Raw genomic sequence first — 17867 nt, 5'->3', positions numbered from 1 at the left:
TGTGCCCACGGGTTTGGCAGTGAGCTGTTGCCACATGTTGCAGGCCTCAGAAGAACGTGTGGCACGGCTCGGACGCCAAGGGCCACCGGCTTCCAGAGAGCTACTGCGAGACGTGGAGGACGGACGACAACGTGGTGATGGGACAGGCCTCCTCGCTGGGCGGGGGCAAGCTCCTGGAGCAGAAGGCGAGCAGCTGCCATAATGCCTTCGTCGTCCTGTGTATCGAGAACAGCTTCATGACTTCTTCCAAAAAATGACCTGCCCCCTGCCCTGCGCCTCGGAGCACAGAGAGGAGGGACCCCAACGGGGCAGGGCCTGGGCAACCGCTTCCCCCTTCACACGATTCCCAGAGAAGCAGACGAAAAGCCAAAGAGTGTTGAGCTAGTTTGAAAGCGGCGGTGTCTCCCAGCTGCCGTGTGCTGAGCCGGGCCTGGCTGCCAAGGAAGGCTGAGCTGGCTGGCTGTGCCTGGCCATCTCATTTCCACTGTACATGCCATGGGAGTCTCTCTCTCTCTCTCTGTCCCCCTCATATTTAACCAGGTTAGTTGTATTCTTGTGTGAACTTCCCTGACACTGGCTCCCTTGCTAGGATGGCTGCTGCAGGGAAGACCCCCCCCACAACCACAGCTGAGGCAGCGTCACCAGCTCTGCTGCACAGGCCATGAGGATCCCAGGGCTCTGCTGTCTGTCACTGACCATGCCCCCAGGGGAGCGCTCCGCTTGGGCAAAAGGCCTGATTCTCTGTAGCAGTGTCCCCGACTGCAGGTTAGTTCCCCCCTCAGCTGGGTCTGATCACCCCTGGCTTCGCCCTCCCAACTCCCTCTGCTCCAGAGCAGCAGGAGTGGGCCCCATCCCAGGTGCCTCTTGGCTGGCAGGGGGGTGCCTGCCAGCGGAGCGCCCTCCTCCCGGCACTGTGCATCGAGAAGCTTACACCCCCCCACATGGTTCTTGTAAGCAGTCAGGAGAGGGGGCGGCCAGTACTTCAGGAGCTGCCAGGAGGAATCTGACTTTCCTTTAAAGCAGAGTCATTTCATTGGAGGAAGAACCAAATGGATTTGTTGTAAGAGGAAAGTAAAATGGAGGCCGAATCCCGGCTGCACCTGTTCTGTGGAGTGCCTTCCCCATCACAGGACACTGGCTAGCCAGAGAGGAGCATCTGCTAAAACAGCAACCCCTGCCCCCACCCTCTGGCTATCCCAGCAGATACACACTGAACCCTGGCTGTGATGTGCCTTAGTCTGGTTCGGAAGAGGGAGAGCCATGAGTGCGCTAACAAGGGGAACTCAGTGCCAGATGCAGGAATGGATGTCACCCTTTGAGTGGGGGTGGCGGAAGGGGTATTTTCTTGACAATTTCAAAAGGGCGCATTAAAAAGTTACTGTTCTAGAAATACGGGGGGGCAGGGATGGGAGGGGCGGGTTGGTTTCGTGACCTCCATGAGCATTACAAGGTGGGGACACTTTGCTGCCATAAAACCTGACTTCACTCACTACCAGGAGACCCAGCCCATGATGGGCGAGTTTGAATGTTAGAACATCTGGGTGTGGGAAATAAGATCATATGCTGCGATGTGCATCAGCTCCGGGAGAACGTCCCACCTCAAAGCCAGAAGCCTTCCACACACTTGTATACTGCTCGTGTACCATACGTGTGAAGCACTAATGTCTACAAGATTTTTTAATCAGTTCTGAAAATCTGAGGTGCTAAATTTTTAACTAGCTTTTTATTATTGTAATGAAATTATTACCATAAAGGCAGAGCAAGTCACACAATTCCTGTTCTTTATTGTCTACTGTATTTGTGTAATTAATGCAATTTAAAGCCTGTGGATCTTTCTCTTTTTTATTTTTTGTCTGTTGTGTTCTTTAAACCATTTTCTAAAGGCACTGAATAAAGGAAAGTCTCCTCTTGTATGCCCCGTCATTTGGCTGTGAAGGCAGACGTGTGAGTGCATGGTAGTAGATGGGAGTCGCTAGCCCTTCAGAAACGTGGACAGCTGAACTCTGGCTTCCTTCAAGTGAAAGGTCAGAGGAACACCTTCGTGGAGCAGAGCCAAGATCCATCTTGCGCAGCATCCACATTTGGTCTCATTCTGGTTTCTAATAGAGACTGGCTGAAACCCTGAAACACGACATTTACTGTCCCTTCCTGGCTCTGTCCTCATTAAGTGGGATCAAAGCCCCTTTGAGTCGTGCCAGGCTCTATGGCTGATGGGAGAGCGGTTCTCCTGCACCCAGGAGGGGAAGGCTCAGGGGTTTCCCACACCCCCGTCCCCTAGCTACTGCTGCATTGGCCACTCAGTCCCAGCTGGGTGACACCGCAGTTGGGTTTAGGACTGGCAAGCCCCTAGCTCCCAGCCTCCTCAATCCTCACACCACGTGCCAGGGGAGCGCCTGAGAACCCCCGAGGCTGTGGTGTGCTGATTGGGCTCTGGGGAAGAGGCCCAAATGCTGCCTCCCTGCATGGCACTGGAGTCACTGCCCATGATGGGCTATGCTAGCAGCAGCCACCAGAAGCTCAGATTCCCGGACTCCATGGGACACAGGCTGAGAGAAACAAGTTACATGGGGCAGCAGCGAGGCCCCAGCTGCGTTGCACCCCATGGGAAGGTGAAATATCAATAGCTACTAAGCACAGGCCTTGCAGAGTCAGTGTTGGTGTTAAATCCCGCCTCACGCCAGCTCGCTGCTTCCCCTTTTAGATGCCACGTACAGGCACCATGGTGCTGGAGGGTGCCCCAGGCCCCTGGTACAGGGGTACCGGACAGTGTTGGGGATGAGATGAGCTGCTGCCTTCGCCATTCTGGACAGCAGCGCATGGGTGGGTGCCAGGCAAGGGCCTTCTCAGCCAGCACTCTGCCCCATAGCATGCAGCATTCCTGCCACAGGTGGGGGGTGAGACACACAGAGCCTGGCCCTGCTCCTGGGCAGTGCTACCACCACAACAGCCCTTGAGTCAGGATGGACTGTATAAGGGACCAGCAAGGCAGCCCTGAGCAACAGCACTGAGGCCCTCACAGCCCCCTGCTAGGGCACTGCCCTGCCTTGCACCAGGCCTGCTGGAGATTGCTGTGCATGGCAGGCTCGCCGCCCGCATACACCAGTGTCGTGCTAGAGATGCCAAGGATGGCCTGGCAGAGATTGCTGGAGGCTAACAACGCACCAAGCAGTCACCTACCTACACCTGTGTGTACAAGGCATTGGCAGTGAAGGCTCGAGCTATATTATTAAAATGTTTGGCATGCAACGCGCATGGCCAGTCGGCCTCCCACACAGGCTGGATATTGGCGTCTGGCCGGCCGGTTGGCAGGCAGCGCCAAGGAAGGGCCAGTTACAGTGACATTAACCAAAGCTAACGAGCAGAGGAGAGGCCAGCCTGCCTTGGGCTACACCGCAAGGCCTACAGTTCAGTGGGTTGCTGGGTGAGTCGATGGGGGGAGAATGCCTGGCTGAAAGCCATAGCTGGGTCTGGTGACAGCAGAACTGAGCACTTTGCCCTTGGTACAGGGCTGGGCCGAGCACCTGATCAGCTGTGCTGGACCAGAGGCTGGGCGAGAAACACATTGTTGGCTGAGGGCGCCTCATTTGCTCCATCAGCTTTTAGGCTTCACAGCCATAGTTTTCCTTCTGGCAGCCAACCCTCCCTAGCTTTATTCTGTAGACGTAGTTGCATGTGAGCCTCTGACAGTTAGTTAAATAAACGTGTTAGGTTTGCGTGCACATACCCGGGCTCCACCTCACGTGTGCTTGTCTACCACCAGCTCCACCACGTGTGGCCTCCTAGCAACCCCTTGCTGCAGCTCCCAGCCTCCTGGGGCCAAGGGAACTGGCAGGCTCCCCTCCCCACCAGTTGGCTCAGCCTGCTGTCCTTTCATCTCACCCCCTCCCCTCCTGCTGGGAAAGAATGAGGCAGGGCTGGGCACAGCCACTGTGCATCAGTCTCCCACACTGGGGCACTCCAGGGCTGCTTCCTGCCCAGCCACGGACCGTGCCGCCCACAGGAGGGACAATGGGCAGGGCCCAGCCACCCTGGTTCTCAGCTGAGGACGGCTGCCTGGGGCCTAGACACACAGCTGTTGGCTGGGCCCCAAATGGTCTGCCAGGCGCTGCTCCCTGGCCCTCCTCAGGGCACTTACAGCCCCCCACCCCCGCTGCCCACCCCAACCCAGTGACATACCCAGCCACAGCTTCCCAGCAGGTGGCAGGGAAAGCTAGCCACAGGCCTGTTTGGCCCACGCTGGGTGTGTGTAGCATGCGCTAGGTTAGAGCAAAACCTATCCCACGTGGAGGGGCATGCTGCCAGCAGAGCGCTGGTGCTATGGAGCCCTGTGCAGGGAGGGCCCCCTGCGCAGCAGCAGAGGGCCAGCCACTTGGTGCCTGGGGGGGGGGTGAACATGGAAGCCGCTGGGGTAGTAGCAGTTGATTTTTTTTTAGGGATCCTGAGTTGCTCTTTGAACACTTGGCCCAGGGATCCCTGAATGTTTGTGCCCACACCTGCATCTAATGGTTAAAAAACAGCCTGGGAACCTTTTTAGTAAAGGAACCACATCACTTGCAGCAGCCTGGCCCAGGGGGGCCAAGCCTGGCAAGGGGCTGGGATCGCTGTTTGCACCGTTCTGTTCTCCAAGGCTATTCCTCACATGTGTGTTTGCACAGTGCAGCTGCTGCCAGTGCTGAGGCTGTGGTGACCGTAGAAGTACTGAGGATGACACAGCCCTGGGAGGAGGCACTGAACATTGGCCACCCTGCTGGGCTTGGAGGTTGGGGGTGGGTATAGACCCCCCCGCCCTGTGCTCCTTGCTTTCTCAGCTGCGCGTTGACATGAGGGGAGGAGGAGAGAGATGAAGGCTCCAGCAGGGCTGACTGCTGGCTGGGACAGGCCAGCAGTTTCCTGGGCCTGTGATCAGGTTGGAGTTTGCACCCAAGCCATTCCCTCATCTCCTCTCCCGGATGCACTCAGACTTGCACGCTGCCTGGCTCAGCGCTGCTCTCCTTCCCTGCTGCCTCCTTGGCCAACGCCAGCTCCTGCGGCACCTTCCGCCAGTGGTGCCGCACGGCCACGCACACGGCTGCCCCGAGATACACCGCCGCCAGCAACGTGAAGTAGGCAAAGTACACGTAGAACTGAGAGAAAGAGAGAGCACACGGCCCCAGAATTACACCCAGTGCCAGCCCTAGCAGCCTCCCGCCCTGCTGGCTGGCACCAACAGGTTAATGGCAGCTGGTGACACGACTGACCTCCCGCCCTTTCCAGACCCAATGCGTGAGGTCCATCAGTCTGCTGCAAAATGCATCTTCTGGCAGGGTTGCCCTTAGCCCTGGGAAATAACGGCTGTGCAGAGGGGAGAGGGCACGACTGCACTGGGGCTGTGGGGGCACTGTTCCCATTTGCTGCGTCTGATGACATGACTTGTGCCACCCCTGCACGTTGGGCTCAGTCCAGAGGGGCAGCCCCCTGCCAGCAAGAACAGGTGTGCTGGGCGGGCAGGACAGCATTTGGGGGGGATGTTTGCCGCTTGGGTTGTAGTGGGTGCTTCCCTAGCAATGGGGGAAGGGCAGGAGAAAGCCAGGCCAGGGCTTGTCATGGGCTAACTTGGCCTGCAGCAGCATCCGGCAGGGCCAGCTCCAGTGCAAAAGGGGTTTCAACCGGATATGGGTCTAGGGCGGGGCACGGTCACTAGCCTGGGCAGAGCCAGACGGCAAACCAGGCGCCACAGCCTTCCCCTGCCCTCAGTGCCCAATGGGCCAGGGGCTACTTTCATGCCTGCTGGGCGTTTCCCTCACCCTGCCACCACCAAGCAGCCTGCCCCTAGGCTTCTCAGCCTGGGCCAGGCTTACGTGGCTCCCCCCGGCAGCACGGCCCCCTTACCTGCGGATGCACCGAGAGGCCCAGACCCCGCTTGTCCGCTATGATGATGGTTATGATGGTCTTCAGGATGGTGGCGAAGAAGGTGTTCACACCAAACACCAGGGCGCACAGCTCTTTGGAGAGGGAGGCCGCGATCTGGAAACTTCCGTCACAGAGAGGGGGACCCAGTCACTCGGCTGGAACAGCACAGCCACGCCTGTGGAAACGCTGGTGGGGCGGCTGCATCTGAGCGCCCACGTAACACCGGCTCCTCCGCTGGTGTCCAGCAGCAGTGCTGTCATCACCCTCCCTGACCCTGCCGTGCCAATGCCCCGGCCTGGCCAAGGGGATCTGGGCCCTGCTCTCATGCAGGCTGGCTGCTCCCCCAGCTGCCCCAGGCGAGCAGTGGTTTGTAGAGCAGGGTCAGCCTCTGCAGGCTGGGCAGGAGTTCCTGGCTAGGGGCCGGCCAGGAGGCGGCTGCGTGAACCAGCTGGGATTGCTACTAGAGGCACAGGATGGGATTGTTCCCACACACCCGGCGACTAGAGCGCTCCAGGCTGCTTGGCTCTGAGGTTGTGGTCACTTGGCACCTCCCCAAATCCCACACGCAGTTCCTGGCGTGCCCACCTCCTGCCTTAGGCTGGCAGAGCTCGGCACTGCATCTGATTGCCCAGTACCTGTGGCCCAGTGTCACTTGGGGAATTGCAGAGGGCTGATTTCTGCTGCTTCAGCCTTCAGAGGTGTGTAGGGAGGCAGATCTACCCCTTCCGTACCCAGGTAGTGGGAGCCCATCTGAGGCCTAGAGACTGTGCTTGGGGGGTGCCGTGGGTCTGAGGCGCCCGCAGGCTCCGCTTCTTGTTCTTGTGTGCTCTGGGATGCAGGGAGCCGTACTGCTCACGCCCATGAGGGGCTGGAGAAGGTAGGTGCCATGCAAGCTGCCTCTACCATACTGCCAGGACAGCCCTGACCTGCACCAGCCGCAGGCCAGGACTAGTTGAAGGGCAGGGGACGGTGACGATGCGTATCACGGGAAACGGTCCCATGTGGCCTGCAATGGGATTAGAACCCACAACTCACAGCAACCCCCTGTGCCACCCCAGCCCGCTAGGCACTGCGCCAGCATGGAGGGTGGGCAGGCCTCTCTCTGGCTGCAGGTTGAAGTGCCCCAGTGGAAAGCCCAGGCTGCACTGGCCCCGTCTCCCCTGTGGAAGGGGAGCCCAGCCCCTGGGCACAGCTCAGGGGCAGTTGCCCATCCCTCACCGCAGCACTTGTTCTCTGCATTCTCAGACTGGCACGGCCACTGGGGAATTGGCACAGACCCAGCGTGCAGCTGCAGCCAGCACCGTGCCCCTGTTACTAGCGGGACAGCAGCAGCAGAGCAAGGACCCCAACTCACATGGCGATGGGGACCAGGAACTGGTAGGAGCCTCTGAAGAAGATGTAGGCCACATAGCACAGCCAGATGTTGCTGGTGGAGTTCATCAGCAAGAGCAGCCCTGCCTGGAATGCCGTCACGCCACCGATCACCAGCGCCGACCACCGCACCCAGCGGATCTTCACGTAGCCCGCAGCAAAGGCGGTGATGGCACCTGGGGAGACAAGGAGTCAGTGACTGCAAGCTGCCTGGCCAGCCCACAGGATAGGGAGCGCGTGCAGAGCAGGATCCAGGCAGCAGTGATTTCTAGAGCCAGGAAGTGAGCCTAGGCCACACTGACATGGCAGCACACAAGGGTCAGATGCTTGCTGCAGTGCATCTGTAAGCTGCACACCGGTCGGCCCCAGAGAACGAGCAGCAGGCAGGCCCCAAGAGCTGGCAGTTACAGGGCAGTGAGAGTCATGCTGCCCTGGGACTGATCCCCCCCACAGCCCTGCTGCTGTCAGGGACAGCCCTGGCAACTGCCCCTCTGGCTCTGCCTTTCACCTGGTACACCCACAACTTGGCACCCCCGGTATTGCTTCGATAGAAGAGATGTGTGGCATCTGGGGGCCAGGCTCAGGTGCTTGTGGCCTGTCATGCAGCCATCTCTGCTCCTCTTAGTCACTTCCCTTCAGTCAGCCTCTCCATGCCAAATAGCAAAGGGTTCCCTACTCTGCCAGCAACTCCCAACTGGCCTGACAAACTCACTACACCCAACACACAACTTTCCTACTACAGAGCCAAAAGGGTCTTGTGAGGACTCAAACAAAAGTCGATGACACACGGGTCATTGTCCCCCCCCCCCCCTTACGAAACTGACGTTAGTTTAGGGAGCGTGTAGCTAGGCTGAAATTATGTTTTAAAGTCTGAGTGGACAACCTAGTCTTCTGCCAGACACAAGCGTGGCTATTCACCTGGTCCTGTCTCTGACGCACAGTAACGCCAAGATGATGGAAGCTTCACTTGCATGTAACGTCAACAGGAAAACCAGGTTGATGTGAAATGAAGGGGGAGCTCACCAGGGGATAAGCAATTGGGAGAAGAGCCTTATCTGGAGCTACACTTCGCAAGGGGCATTTCAAATGTTTGCTGGCCTGTCAAAGGGCGGAAAAAGGACCCCTGGTTCATCCGTCACTGAGGAAGCAAAAAGGCCAACTAGTGGGCCACGTCGGCTTGTGACGCTGGGAGGAGACATTGCTCTAGACAAGTTTAGCCCGTCAGAGTTTAGACTCTAAGCAGCATGTTATCCCTTTCACTGCACGTGTAACCTGTTGTTCTTATTATCCTGGCTCTTAAAGCTTAATCTCTGAATCTTTGTAAATAAATGTATGTTTGTGTTCACTATAAATAGATCTCAGGGCTGTGGTGTGATGAAGGCCTTGATCTTGTGCCAGCCAAGCTATGTAAACACTGTCTCTTCAGGGACAGCTTGCCTGGTAATTGCTGAGTGTCCAGTGCCAGGGGCTAGACACCAAGGACTGCAGCATGGCTCAAGTATCATGAGGGTATCAGGATGCGATCAATTGCAAGCCCAGGCGTTTTCACTCTGAGGGAGTCCCTGGGTCAACGGCTGGGGACACACTCTGGCTGAGTGCTTTCCCAACCTGAAGCTGTTTGCACAGGGCCAGTTTTACCTCTGCACCCTCCAGCACCAACTGCAATGCAGCCCCAGAGCTCTAGGTTGCAGCTGAAGCTGTGGGGCTGACTCAGGGCATCCTCCCCACCTCTCCACTCACTACAGGTTCCTAGGACAGGCACGCTTTGGCTGAGTGCAACAGGTCAGACAACTTCCGGGCTGCAAAATTAAATGGTGAGTTCAGTGCTCATGCAAAGGGGGGCTAAACGCTCCAGTCTGGGGGCAAGTCTGGCGCAGGCAGATGCTCTGCTGGACTCCTGCACTCAGCCCTTGCCTACATAGGAAAGCTGCCCCCTGTAACTATGGGGGGACAGCACATTGGTGGTGTGAAATGGGGGCAAACCTCACGTGTGGACACACTCATTTTGATTTAAACCAATTTAAAGTCAAGCTTACGTCAGTTAGGGACAGATTTAAACGGCTCTTAAACCCAAACTGGAGCATCCAGTCAGGCTGGCATCTCATTCACTAGGTCATTTGAACTCCCCACCACCCCCTCCAATCAAACCGGTGCAGCTTTGTGCTGTAGAGAAGACCTTTGTCCAGCCAGACCTCCTAGGCCCTGCGCACGGCTGTTCCAGCACTGGCCTGCCTTGTGCAGAAGTGTGCTGAGCTGAGCCATGCCATACAGCAGCTCTGTGAGGGAGGCAGGTTGTGAGCACCGACTCACGTCCGGCTGGGAGCTAATCCCCCCGTGTGGAGCAGCTTTTGTTTCAGAGAAGCCCAGGCAGGTCACACGCGGTGCATTCCTGCGGGATTAGTGCCTGTCTCAGGACTTGCCAGGAATGGGGCTTGTGCCTCGTAATCCACTTAGCTCCGTCCCCTCCAGAGCCCCTGCATCTGTCCTGCTGCTAGGGTGGGCACGCACAACCCATGAAGACGCCTCTGGGAACCAGCCAGCGCAGGGGAGAGGGGGGCACACAGGGCCACGTACCAAGCAGTGTTGAGGCGGCGTCCACCCCTCCATTGTAGACCCTGCTGTTGTCCGTGGTGGGGTAAACCTCATTCCACAGGATCTGCACGTAATAGAGGATGAGATAGTAGCCGGCCGAGTTGAATATCCACCAGAGGGACCAGAGCCGCAGCTGGGGCAGCCTGGAGATGGTGCTGAGCTCCTGCAGCATGCGGAAGAGGGCCGAGCTGCGCCAGCGGGAGGGGGCAGGGACGGCCAGCGCGCCCCTGACCGGGTGCATCCCGGCCAACTCCGAGGAAGAGGCGCCGGCGCTCCTGTTGAAGAAAAGACTGCGCTTGGGCTGCTCCAGGAACAGCGTCAGGATGAGCCCCACCAGCATGAAGCCCAGCGAGATGTAGTTGAGCGTCATGAAGGGTGTCCCACCCACAGTGACGCAGAGCTGCCCCAGCACCGAGCTGGTGAAGACGCCCATCAGCACAGCGGAGCGGGAGTAGCTGGCCATGCGCTGGTAGTGCGAGGGGGTGACCAGGGAGAAGATGTAGGAGGAGTAGGCCACGCGGGCCGCCATGGTGATGCCATAGAAGAACTCCATGAATTGCATGGCCAGGATGCTGGTCCCGAAGATCAGCAGCAGCCAGATGGAGATGTGGCTCAGGCTCTGCAGCACCAGCACCGGCTTGTAGCGCAGATAATCCGTCAGCAGGAAGATGGGCACCAGAACGGCCATGTAGGAGTAGGACAGGACAGGTGTGATCTCATTGGTCACCTGCCGGACAAAGCAGACCAGTGAGAGCAGGGAACGGGAGCTATGTTGCCACACGAGGGCTGCGGAGCCATTCTGCTGCAAGCACGGATGCCAGGATGCAGGGCAGGCTAGCGGGGTCAACGCCTGTCGACTGGGCTGCTCCGTGGACACTGGCACCAGGCTGCCCACAGGGGCCTGGATACGGATCCTGGCACCTTGTCTTAGCCACCCACATGAGGCAACTTTGCTCTGTCCTTTTCCCAGCATTGCCCTAGCTACAGGATTGCACAAGCTGAGCTTTGGAAGCCAGTCTGCTCTGGATGGGGGCCTCATGGCCAGGCACTGCATCAAACCGTCGGGAGTTAGAAACATGCCCAAATTCCTCAGCACCTGGCCAGGATGACCCAGACAAACCGTGCCTGGCTTCTGGCATAGCAGCAAAGAGCTGTGCCCGGCGACGCTGGCCAGGCCATCCATGGGGCCAATCGCAGCAGCAGATGCTGTGGGCAGAGCACAGGGTGCGGAGACCTGAGACTGAAGACCTGGCCGGAGGGCCCCATAGGGATCTGGAGCAGCAGGCCTGTCCCCAGCCAAGTGCATGCCAGCATGCTGCAGAGCCACACCCCGCCCCGCCACACTGCCCGCCCCCACAGATTCGGCCATGGGGACAGGACAGGAGCCAGCACTTGCTATGGAGAGGGGCACCAGGAGGGCCCATGCAGGGCGCAGGGTGGGGCCTTCGGCAGGCCAGTCTCACCTGTGTCTGCCCTCCTAGTGTCGCATCCTCCCTCTGACTTACACCCCCACAGCGCCTTGAGCACGCACCACGTGCCCAGCAGCCGTGGATCCCCACCCCTCCGCGGCACTGCCCTTCCCTGGGGCTTGGCCAGGCAGCATCCACAACCCACAGCTCCTGTCCAGCAGGTGCCTTCCCTTGGGCAGGCAGGTGGATGGACACAAAGGACGTGACCTTGGCTCCCACTGCCCCGGCTCAGCTCCCAACTGCTCACCACCTCCTTCTCCTCCCAGACACCCCCCTTTTTCCTAGCTGATTCTCAGCAACAGCCATCCCCCATCCTCAGCTGTCCCAAGTGGGCTGCAGGGCGACAGACTCTGCCACAGCCCTGACCTCCATGGGAATCGCTTTCCTCTGCTCAACATAAATGGCACCAAGTACCCACCCTTACACGGGGGGATCCAGAGCCCTGCCATGTGCCCACCATAGCTGGTAACATCTCCCACCCTGTCCCAGAGACTGACGTGCCACTCTGACCCCGTGTCCCAGAGTGGGGCAAGGGGCACAGCTGGAAAGCTTCTCATGCTGGCTATTGCATTTTCCATACCTGTCTCCCCTTCCAAAGCACCAGGACTGGTGGGATGCATATAGTCCTCATAACACCCCTGGGGTCCCCTGACCCACAAATGCCACTGTGCTGCAGGCTGGGCAGAGCCAGCCCCCTCCAGGCCTGAGACTGAGCCTATAAACTGACTGGTGATGTGAGCGCCTCTGTGAAAAGTAGGCAGAAGTTCATATAATGTTATGATAATCTCCAGTGAGCAAACCTATGGGGAAAGGGTGTGAACGGGAGACGGAATGACTGGATCCGTCTGCACAAAAAAGGCCAAGGAGATATGAGTCAAGGACTGTGTTGAGATGATGCTTGTTAAAAGCAGGAGATGTGAAACCGCAAGTTAATGAGCCGAACTTGGTGTGGAGGATATTACTCCCTTCCTGGGTCCTTAAAAGAAAGGGATTGTGTGGGGAAAGGACAAGAGAACAAAAAATGGAAGACCTACAGAGGCTACTGAAGCGAGCGTCACCATCACAGAGGCCAGCCCCCACCATCGGCTGGGACCCCGGACCTCCTTCATCTTAATCCCTGAGCAATGTCCTGACCAGCTTGGGCCAGAGAGAGGGATGCACGTGACATCGCCACCCCAACCAGCTGAATCCCAACCACCACCTGGGATGCACTGGGGTCACACTTTAACAGCCCCAGCCTGTCTCAGCTAACTTCTTCCCTTTTTCCCGAAAAGACAGTAATCACCATCTAAGAGACTGTCAAACCAGGGGGCTTTCCCTTCTAAAAACTCTCCAGCTAAAGGGAAAGGGGAAAAAGGGACGTTGTTAAAAGAAAAGCCGTATTTAATGCCTCACATTTCAAACGCTTTTACTGGTTTCCCCTTTTCCTTTATCTTGAATAAAATGTTAAAGGATTTTTAATGGTGTGTTAACGTGGGAATAATCAGGCTGAGGTTGCTCTATACCAAATCCTGGACCTCGTCTAATGCTGTTTCCTGTTAAGACAGTGACAGAGTGCATCCTTGCATTCACACCCCACACGCTATTGTAATAAGCTTTGCACACGGCATGCCTGGTGAGGTATCATCTGAAAAACTCATCATTTGCTGCTCAGTATTGTCCTGATAAATTACGTGTGGCAACACTTGAAATTATAAGATTCCCCTGTAAGAGGTTGAGTGTGTGTGTTCAAAACTCACGTAGCACTGGACTGGCCTGTCTTGTTTGCCTTCTTTTGAATTTAACCACTAAACAGTCCTCAAGCAGGAAGGGAAAACAAAGGAAGCTCAAAGAGGTGAAAAAGAAACAGCAGGGAACATCCTCCCACCATGAGGTGCTTTGTCTCCTAGTTCCCAGCTGGAAACGTTTTTCACAAGGAGTACAGAAAGTAGAACAAGTAGCAGCAAACACCCCAGGAGACCAGTGTCTCTCCCGGTCCATTCCATTCTTTGGCACCAGAAAAGACGAAACAGATGTTTGGACTTTGGGGCAGGGGTCCTGACCTGAAGAGTTTGGACAGTAACCTTGCTGGAAGCATGTCATGAGAAAGTTTGCTTGAATCTAATATAGCTTGTTAAGTTAGGCATGAGTAAGTGTTTTATCTTGTAACCATTTCTAACGTGTATACTTCATGACTTGTACTTACCTGAAATCTCTCTCTTCATAGTTAATACATTTGTTTTATCTAATCCAGTGTGTTTAAGCTGAAGTATCTGGGTAACGCCACTTAAAACAACAGGCTGGCACGATTCCCTTAAAGGAATAATGGACTTAAAATATGTGTGCTGTCCAATAGCGTGCTGGGCCGGACAGGATATACATTTCTGGGGGTGCGTTGGAGTCACCCGACAGTATCATAAAATCATAGAATATTAGAGTTGGAAGGGACCTCAGGAGGTCATCTAGTCCAACCCCCTGCTCAAAGCAGGACCAACCCCAACTAAATCATCACAGCCAGGGCTTTGTCAAGCCAGACCTTAAAAACCTCTAAGGATGGAGATTCCACCATCTCCCTACGTAACCCATTCCAATGCTTCACCACCCACCTAGTGAAAAACTTTTTCTTAATATCCAACCTAGACTCCCCACCCCAACTGCAACTTGAGATCGTTGCTCCTTGTTCTGTCATCTGCCAACAATGAGAACAGCCTAACTCCATCCTCCCTGGAACCCACTTTCAGGTAGTTAAAGGCTGCTATCAAATCCCCCCTCATTCTTCTCTTTTGCAGACTAAACAAGCCTAGTTCCCTCAGCCTCTCCTCTTAAGTCTTGTGCTTCAGCCCCTTAATCATTTTCATTACCCTCCGCTGGACTCTCTCCAACTTGTCCACATCCTTTTTGTAGTGGAGGGGCCCAAAACTGGACACAATACTCCAAACGTGGCCTCACCAATGCCGAATAGAGGGGAATAATCACTTCCCTCAGTCTGCTGGCAATGCTCTTATTAATGAAGCCCAATATACCATTAGCCTTCTTGGCAACAAGGGCACACTGCTGACTCATATCTGGCTTCTTGTCCACTGTAACCCCCAGGTCCTTTTCTGCAGAACTGCTGCCTAGCCCGTCAGTCCCCAGTCTGTAGCTGTGCATGGGATTCTTCCGTCCTAAGTGCAGGACTCTGCACTTATTGAACCTCATCAGATTTCTTTTGGCCCAATCCTCCAATTTGTCTAGGTCACTCTGTATCCTATCCCTACTGTCATGTTGTCTGGATAAGGGGGGCCCCTGAGGTGTATTCAGGAGCTCCAATTGCTCCTTTCTACACCAGTCTCGCGTTGGGGGTGTCACGTAGGCTGGCTTGAGTGGGGGGGGGGGGGGGGGGCATTTAGTAATTGTGTGACATCAGTATGGCAGAATCGTGATAATGCGTGTAAGATATATCATGTCTGGTACTGTTAGAAGGGATATATCATGCTGAGTAAGATAATACTTATGTTCATGTATTATATGTAAAATGGACGTTATGGATGTATTTGATATTTCTGTATGTCAATTTGGACTGGCTGGGACACGCCCCAGACAGAAAAGGGGCAAGACAATAGCCTGCTTAATGGCCCATTAAGACACTCACAAAGGCAAGGGGCCCAGAAAGAAACCCCAGGCACACCTGAAGAGTTACCAGGATTGGCTCATGTGACGCTGGACTCCATTTTAGTTCTTGTGACTCTCCCCAGGCTGCATGGCCCGGGACAGAGGGTATATAAGATTAAACCACAGAATCCATTTTGTCTATGTTCCTGTCCAGCTGCAGACACATACCTACCTCTGGATCTATTCATCTTGCAACTGAACCGAAGGACTTAGACCCATCCAGGTACTGGATGTGTACCAGAGGGAACTATACAAGCCTGCAACTCCACATTTCTTCCAGAAACCTGATGTATATGGACTCTTAATCATTTGTATGTATGTGATTTGCTTTAACCCTTTAACATCTCTCTCCTGGTTTATTTCTTTCTTTTCACAATAAACCTTTAGTTTTAGTGCTAAAGGATTGGCTGGCAGTGTGGTATTCTAGGTAAGATCCAAACTTATATTGAACTGGTGCTATGGCTGCCCCTTGGGGTCAGAGGGAACCTTTTTAGTAAAGAGCATAGAGTTTAAATAACTGGTCTCTTTACTGGACCTAGTGCTGATTTGGGAGCCAGGAACTGGAATGCAGTAAAGGGGGCTGTGGGCATTTGTAGACTGGCTTCTTGATATCCAGTGTGGGGAAATCGGCAGCAGTTCATGGCTGGTTGGGAAGCCGGGCTTCAGTGTCACCCACCAGCGCTGGGAGAATCTGCTCTCCTTTTGCAGCCTGCCCTGATCTTGGCATTCTCAGGTGGCTACCCTGGGCACAGACAGGTCACACCTACCTTCCAGGGTATCTACCACTCCCCCTAGCTTAGTGTCATCTGCAAACTTGCTGAGGGTGCAATCCACCCCATCCTCCAGATCATTAATGATTAATTAATTAATCATTAATCAATGATCATTAATAACCCAGCCTGGTGAGTGTCAGGGTGTACCTGGCAGACTGCAGTTACACGGACACTCAGGGTGTGCCAAGAAGCTCTTTGTGAGCGGCCCAATTAAGAGCTACTTCAGCAGGGCACCGCAGGTTGCAGGGCAGCGGTAACAGCCCCCCACTTTTTGAATTGCACCCCTGTATGTCACAGACAGTGACTGGGTTGTGCTAATAACTTTAGCTCATATATTCCATCTGCATTAACACAATAGCACACCATTGGATGGCTGACAGGGGGCCCTCTCTACTTCTCCCCCTCCCAGGGCAATCCTTCCTTCTGCCAGTCCCTGCAGCAGGGGCACTGGGGCGTGAGGGGAGACCAGTGATGGGTAGCACCCCCCCCACACACAGCACCTCTTCCGCCCCACAGGAAGTGCAGATGCTGCAGCAGGGCCTGTAGAGCTGAACCCAACTTGGTGTGGCTCAGATTGGCCAAGCAGGGAAGTGCCAACCCCACCCCCATGGAAAATAGCCACTGCATCCCCCCAGCAGAGGGGGGGCCCATTTCACTGCCATGACCCCCTCCCTGTAAGATGGAGCCCGTCGGTGCATAGCCATGGGCTACTGAAGCCTTTGTCAGAGAGGCCTCTCCACCCCAGCAGCAGGACACATCCTGGGGGGGGGGGGCAGGGAGGTGCTTCAGGATAGCCACAAGGCCCCGCTCCCCAGCAAACACTCCCTAGTGCAGGTGGCGAGTGGTTGGGAGGGTGCGTGGTCAGCCTGGCTCTGCAGCCGCCCCCCATTAGGAGGCATGGTCCCAAGCCTGCTGTTCTATTGATAAAGGTGCACAATAGAGGGCACAAGTGGGGTGCTGGTGAAGGGCTTAGGACGCACTTCTGGATGCTGACAATACAGGTCCTTGGTCTCAATAACATGGCTCTACCGACCCAGGTCAGCACTGAGTGCTGTGGGGTCCCTTTCCAATGGAGCCCACCAGCCTGCTCCGAGCAGAACACGGGGAGCAGCAGGCGTACTCCGGCACAGCCTGTCTGTAAAAGCCAGGGGACAAACACTAGCTCTCTGAGGTCCTGCTGGAACCAGCGGACAAAGGGGTGAGACATGCAAAACCGTGCCCGTTTGTACGGGGAGTGCTTGGCGGACTAGCAAAATGCCTGAACCATGACCAATAATTAGGATATCAATCATGCTTATTGCCAAAAGCAGCTAAATCAGCAAGTCTTAACAGGCCTCTGCAACGGCCTTAGCAAGCAGCTGGGGGGAGGAGGGGAGCCTGACCCTTTCTCCTTCCTGATAAGAATGCTGTTGAAATTGCTGAGGTCTGTGTTTTAGAAAAAACAGGAAGTTTATCTGTATCTGCCCTTTGGGACACGTTTGTCAGGGTTCTGAAAATATGCAGACTCTGCGAGAACACATCTGTCCCCAGCCCAGGTCCGACAGGGCTATGCTTTGCGGCTCTGAGGCTTCCCTGGAGGGAGTGCCAAGGGTTTCCCTGTGTATTTTAAACTGTGTGAAGTCTCTCCACCTTCCAGAGGCCAGGAGAGAGCTGTGTGGGCTGCTCCCTGCTTTCCCCAGAGCTGGGGTGCCAGAGGGGAGATGGGGCACATGGCAGCCTGCAGAGGGTATCATGGGAGGCTGCAACACCCCAGCACACAGGGGCAGCAGCTTTCCAGCCCATCTGAAGATCTCTATTAGCTGCCAACTGACTCTGACCGGGCACACACGCAGAGTCTCCTCTCACCTTCGTAGTGGTGGCAGCAGCTTGTAGGCAACGGCCGCGAGGCTCACTGGTTCAGACGCAGCAGCCTCTCGCTACCTGATCTGCCTGCACAGCTCCACGAGGGGAGCATGGGCTTCTAGGTAATCACCAGCAAAGAGCAGCACAGCAGAGCCAGGACCCAGGCCAACTGGGGACCTTCAACCCCACAGCTTAGAGAGAAGTGCAAAGGGCTCCTCTAACCAGCTCAACGCAGCGAAACGGCCTGGACAGGCCCTCACCAGCTCTGCCAGTGCCCACGTTAGCACAGCCTCCTGCATGG

The 17867-nt window shown here is 55.8% G+C and overlaps 2 protein-coding genes across 9 annotated transcripts in view; one reads left to right on the top strand and one right to left on the bottom strand.

The window, feature by feature from the left end:
- Window positions 1-1913, top strand: part of COL18A1 (collagen type XVIII alpha 1 chain) — a 219766-nt gene extending 217853 nt beyond the window's left edge. For all 7 annotated transcript variants that reach the window (XM_067548600.1, XM_067548597.1, XM_067548596.1 and 4 more), the window contains one exon: window positions 44-1913. In XM_067548600.1, the coding sequence (XP_067404701.1) occupies window positions 44-257 (214 nt within the window). In that variant the 3' untranslated portion in view covers window positions 258-1913. The remainder of the gene's footprint in view (window positions 1-43) is intronic.
- A 1029-nt stretch (window positions 1914-2942) lies between these two features.
- SLC19A1 (solute carrier family 19 member 1) overlaps window positions 2943-17867 on the bottom strand; it is a 35217-nt gene continuing 20292 nt past the window's right edge. Inside the window, exons 3-6 of one of the 2 annotated variants that reach the window (XM_067548603.1) lie at window positions 9835-10579; window positions 7244-7436; window positions 5869-6010; window positions 2943-5123 (exon numbers count right to left, since the gene is read on the bottom strand). In XM_067548603.1, the coding sequence (XP_067404704.1) occupies window positions 4956-5123; window positions 5869-6010; window positions 7244-7436; window positions 9835-10579 (1248 nt within the window). In that variant the 3' untranslated portion in view covers window positions 2943-4955. Of the gene's footprint in view, window positions 5124-5868; window positions 6011-6683; window positions 6896-7243; window positions 7437-9834; window positions 10580-17867 lie in introns of those variants that run through there. The other variant, XM_067548604.1, reaches the window with a different exon arrangement.

This window comes from Emydura macquarii, unplaced genomic scaffold (assembly GCF_026122565.2).
Source record: "Emydura macquarii macquarii isolate MOO-44397 ecotype Brisbane River unplaced genomic scaffold, CSIRO-AGI_Emac_v2 contig_1253, whole genome shotgun sequence".
Taxonomy (NCBI): Eukaryota; Metazoa; Chordata; order Testudines; family Chelidae; genus Emydura; species Emydura macquarii.
Note: the sequence above shows the minus strand (reverse complement) of the source record. Positions and strands in the feature narration are given on the sequence as shown.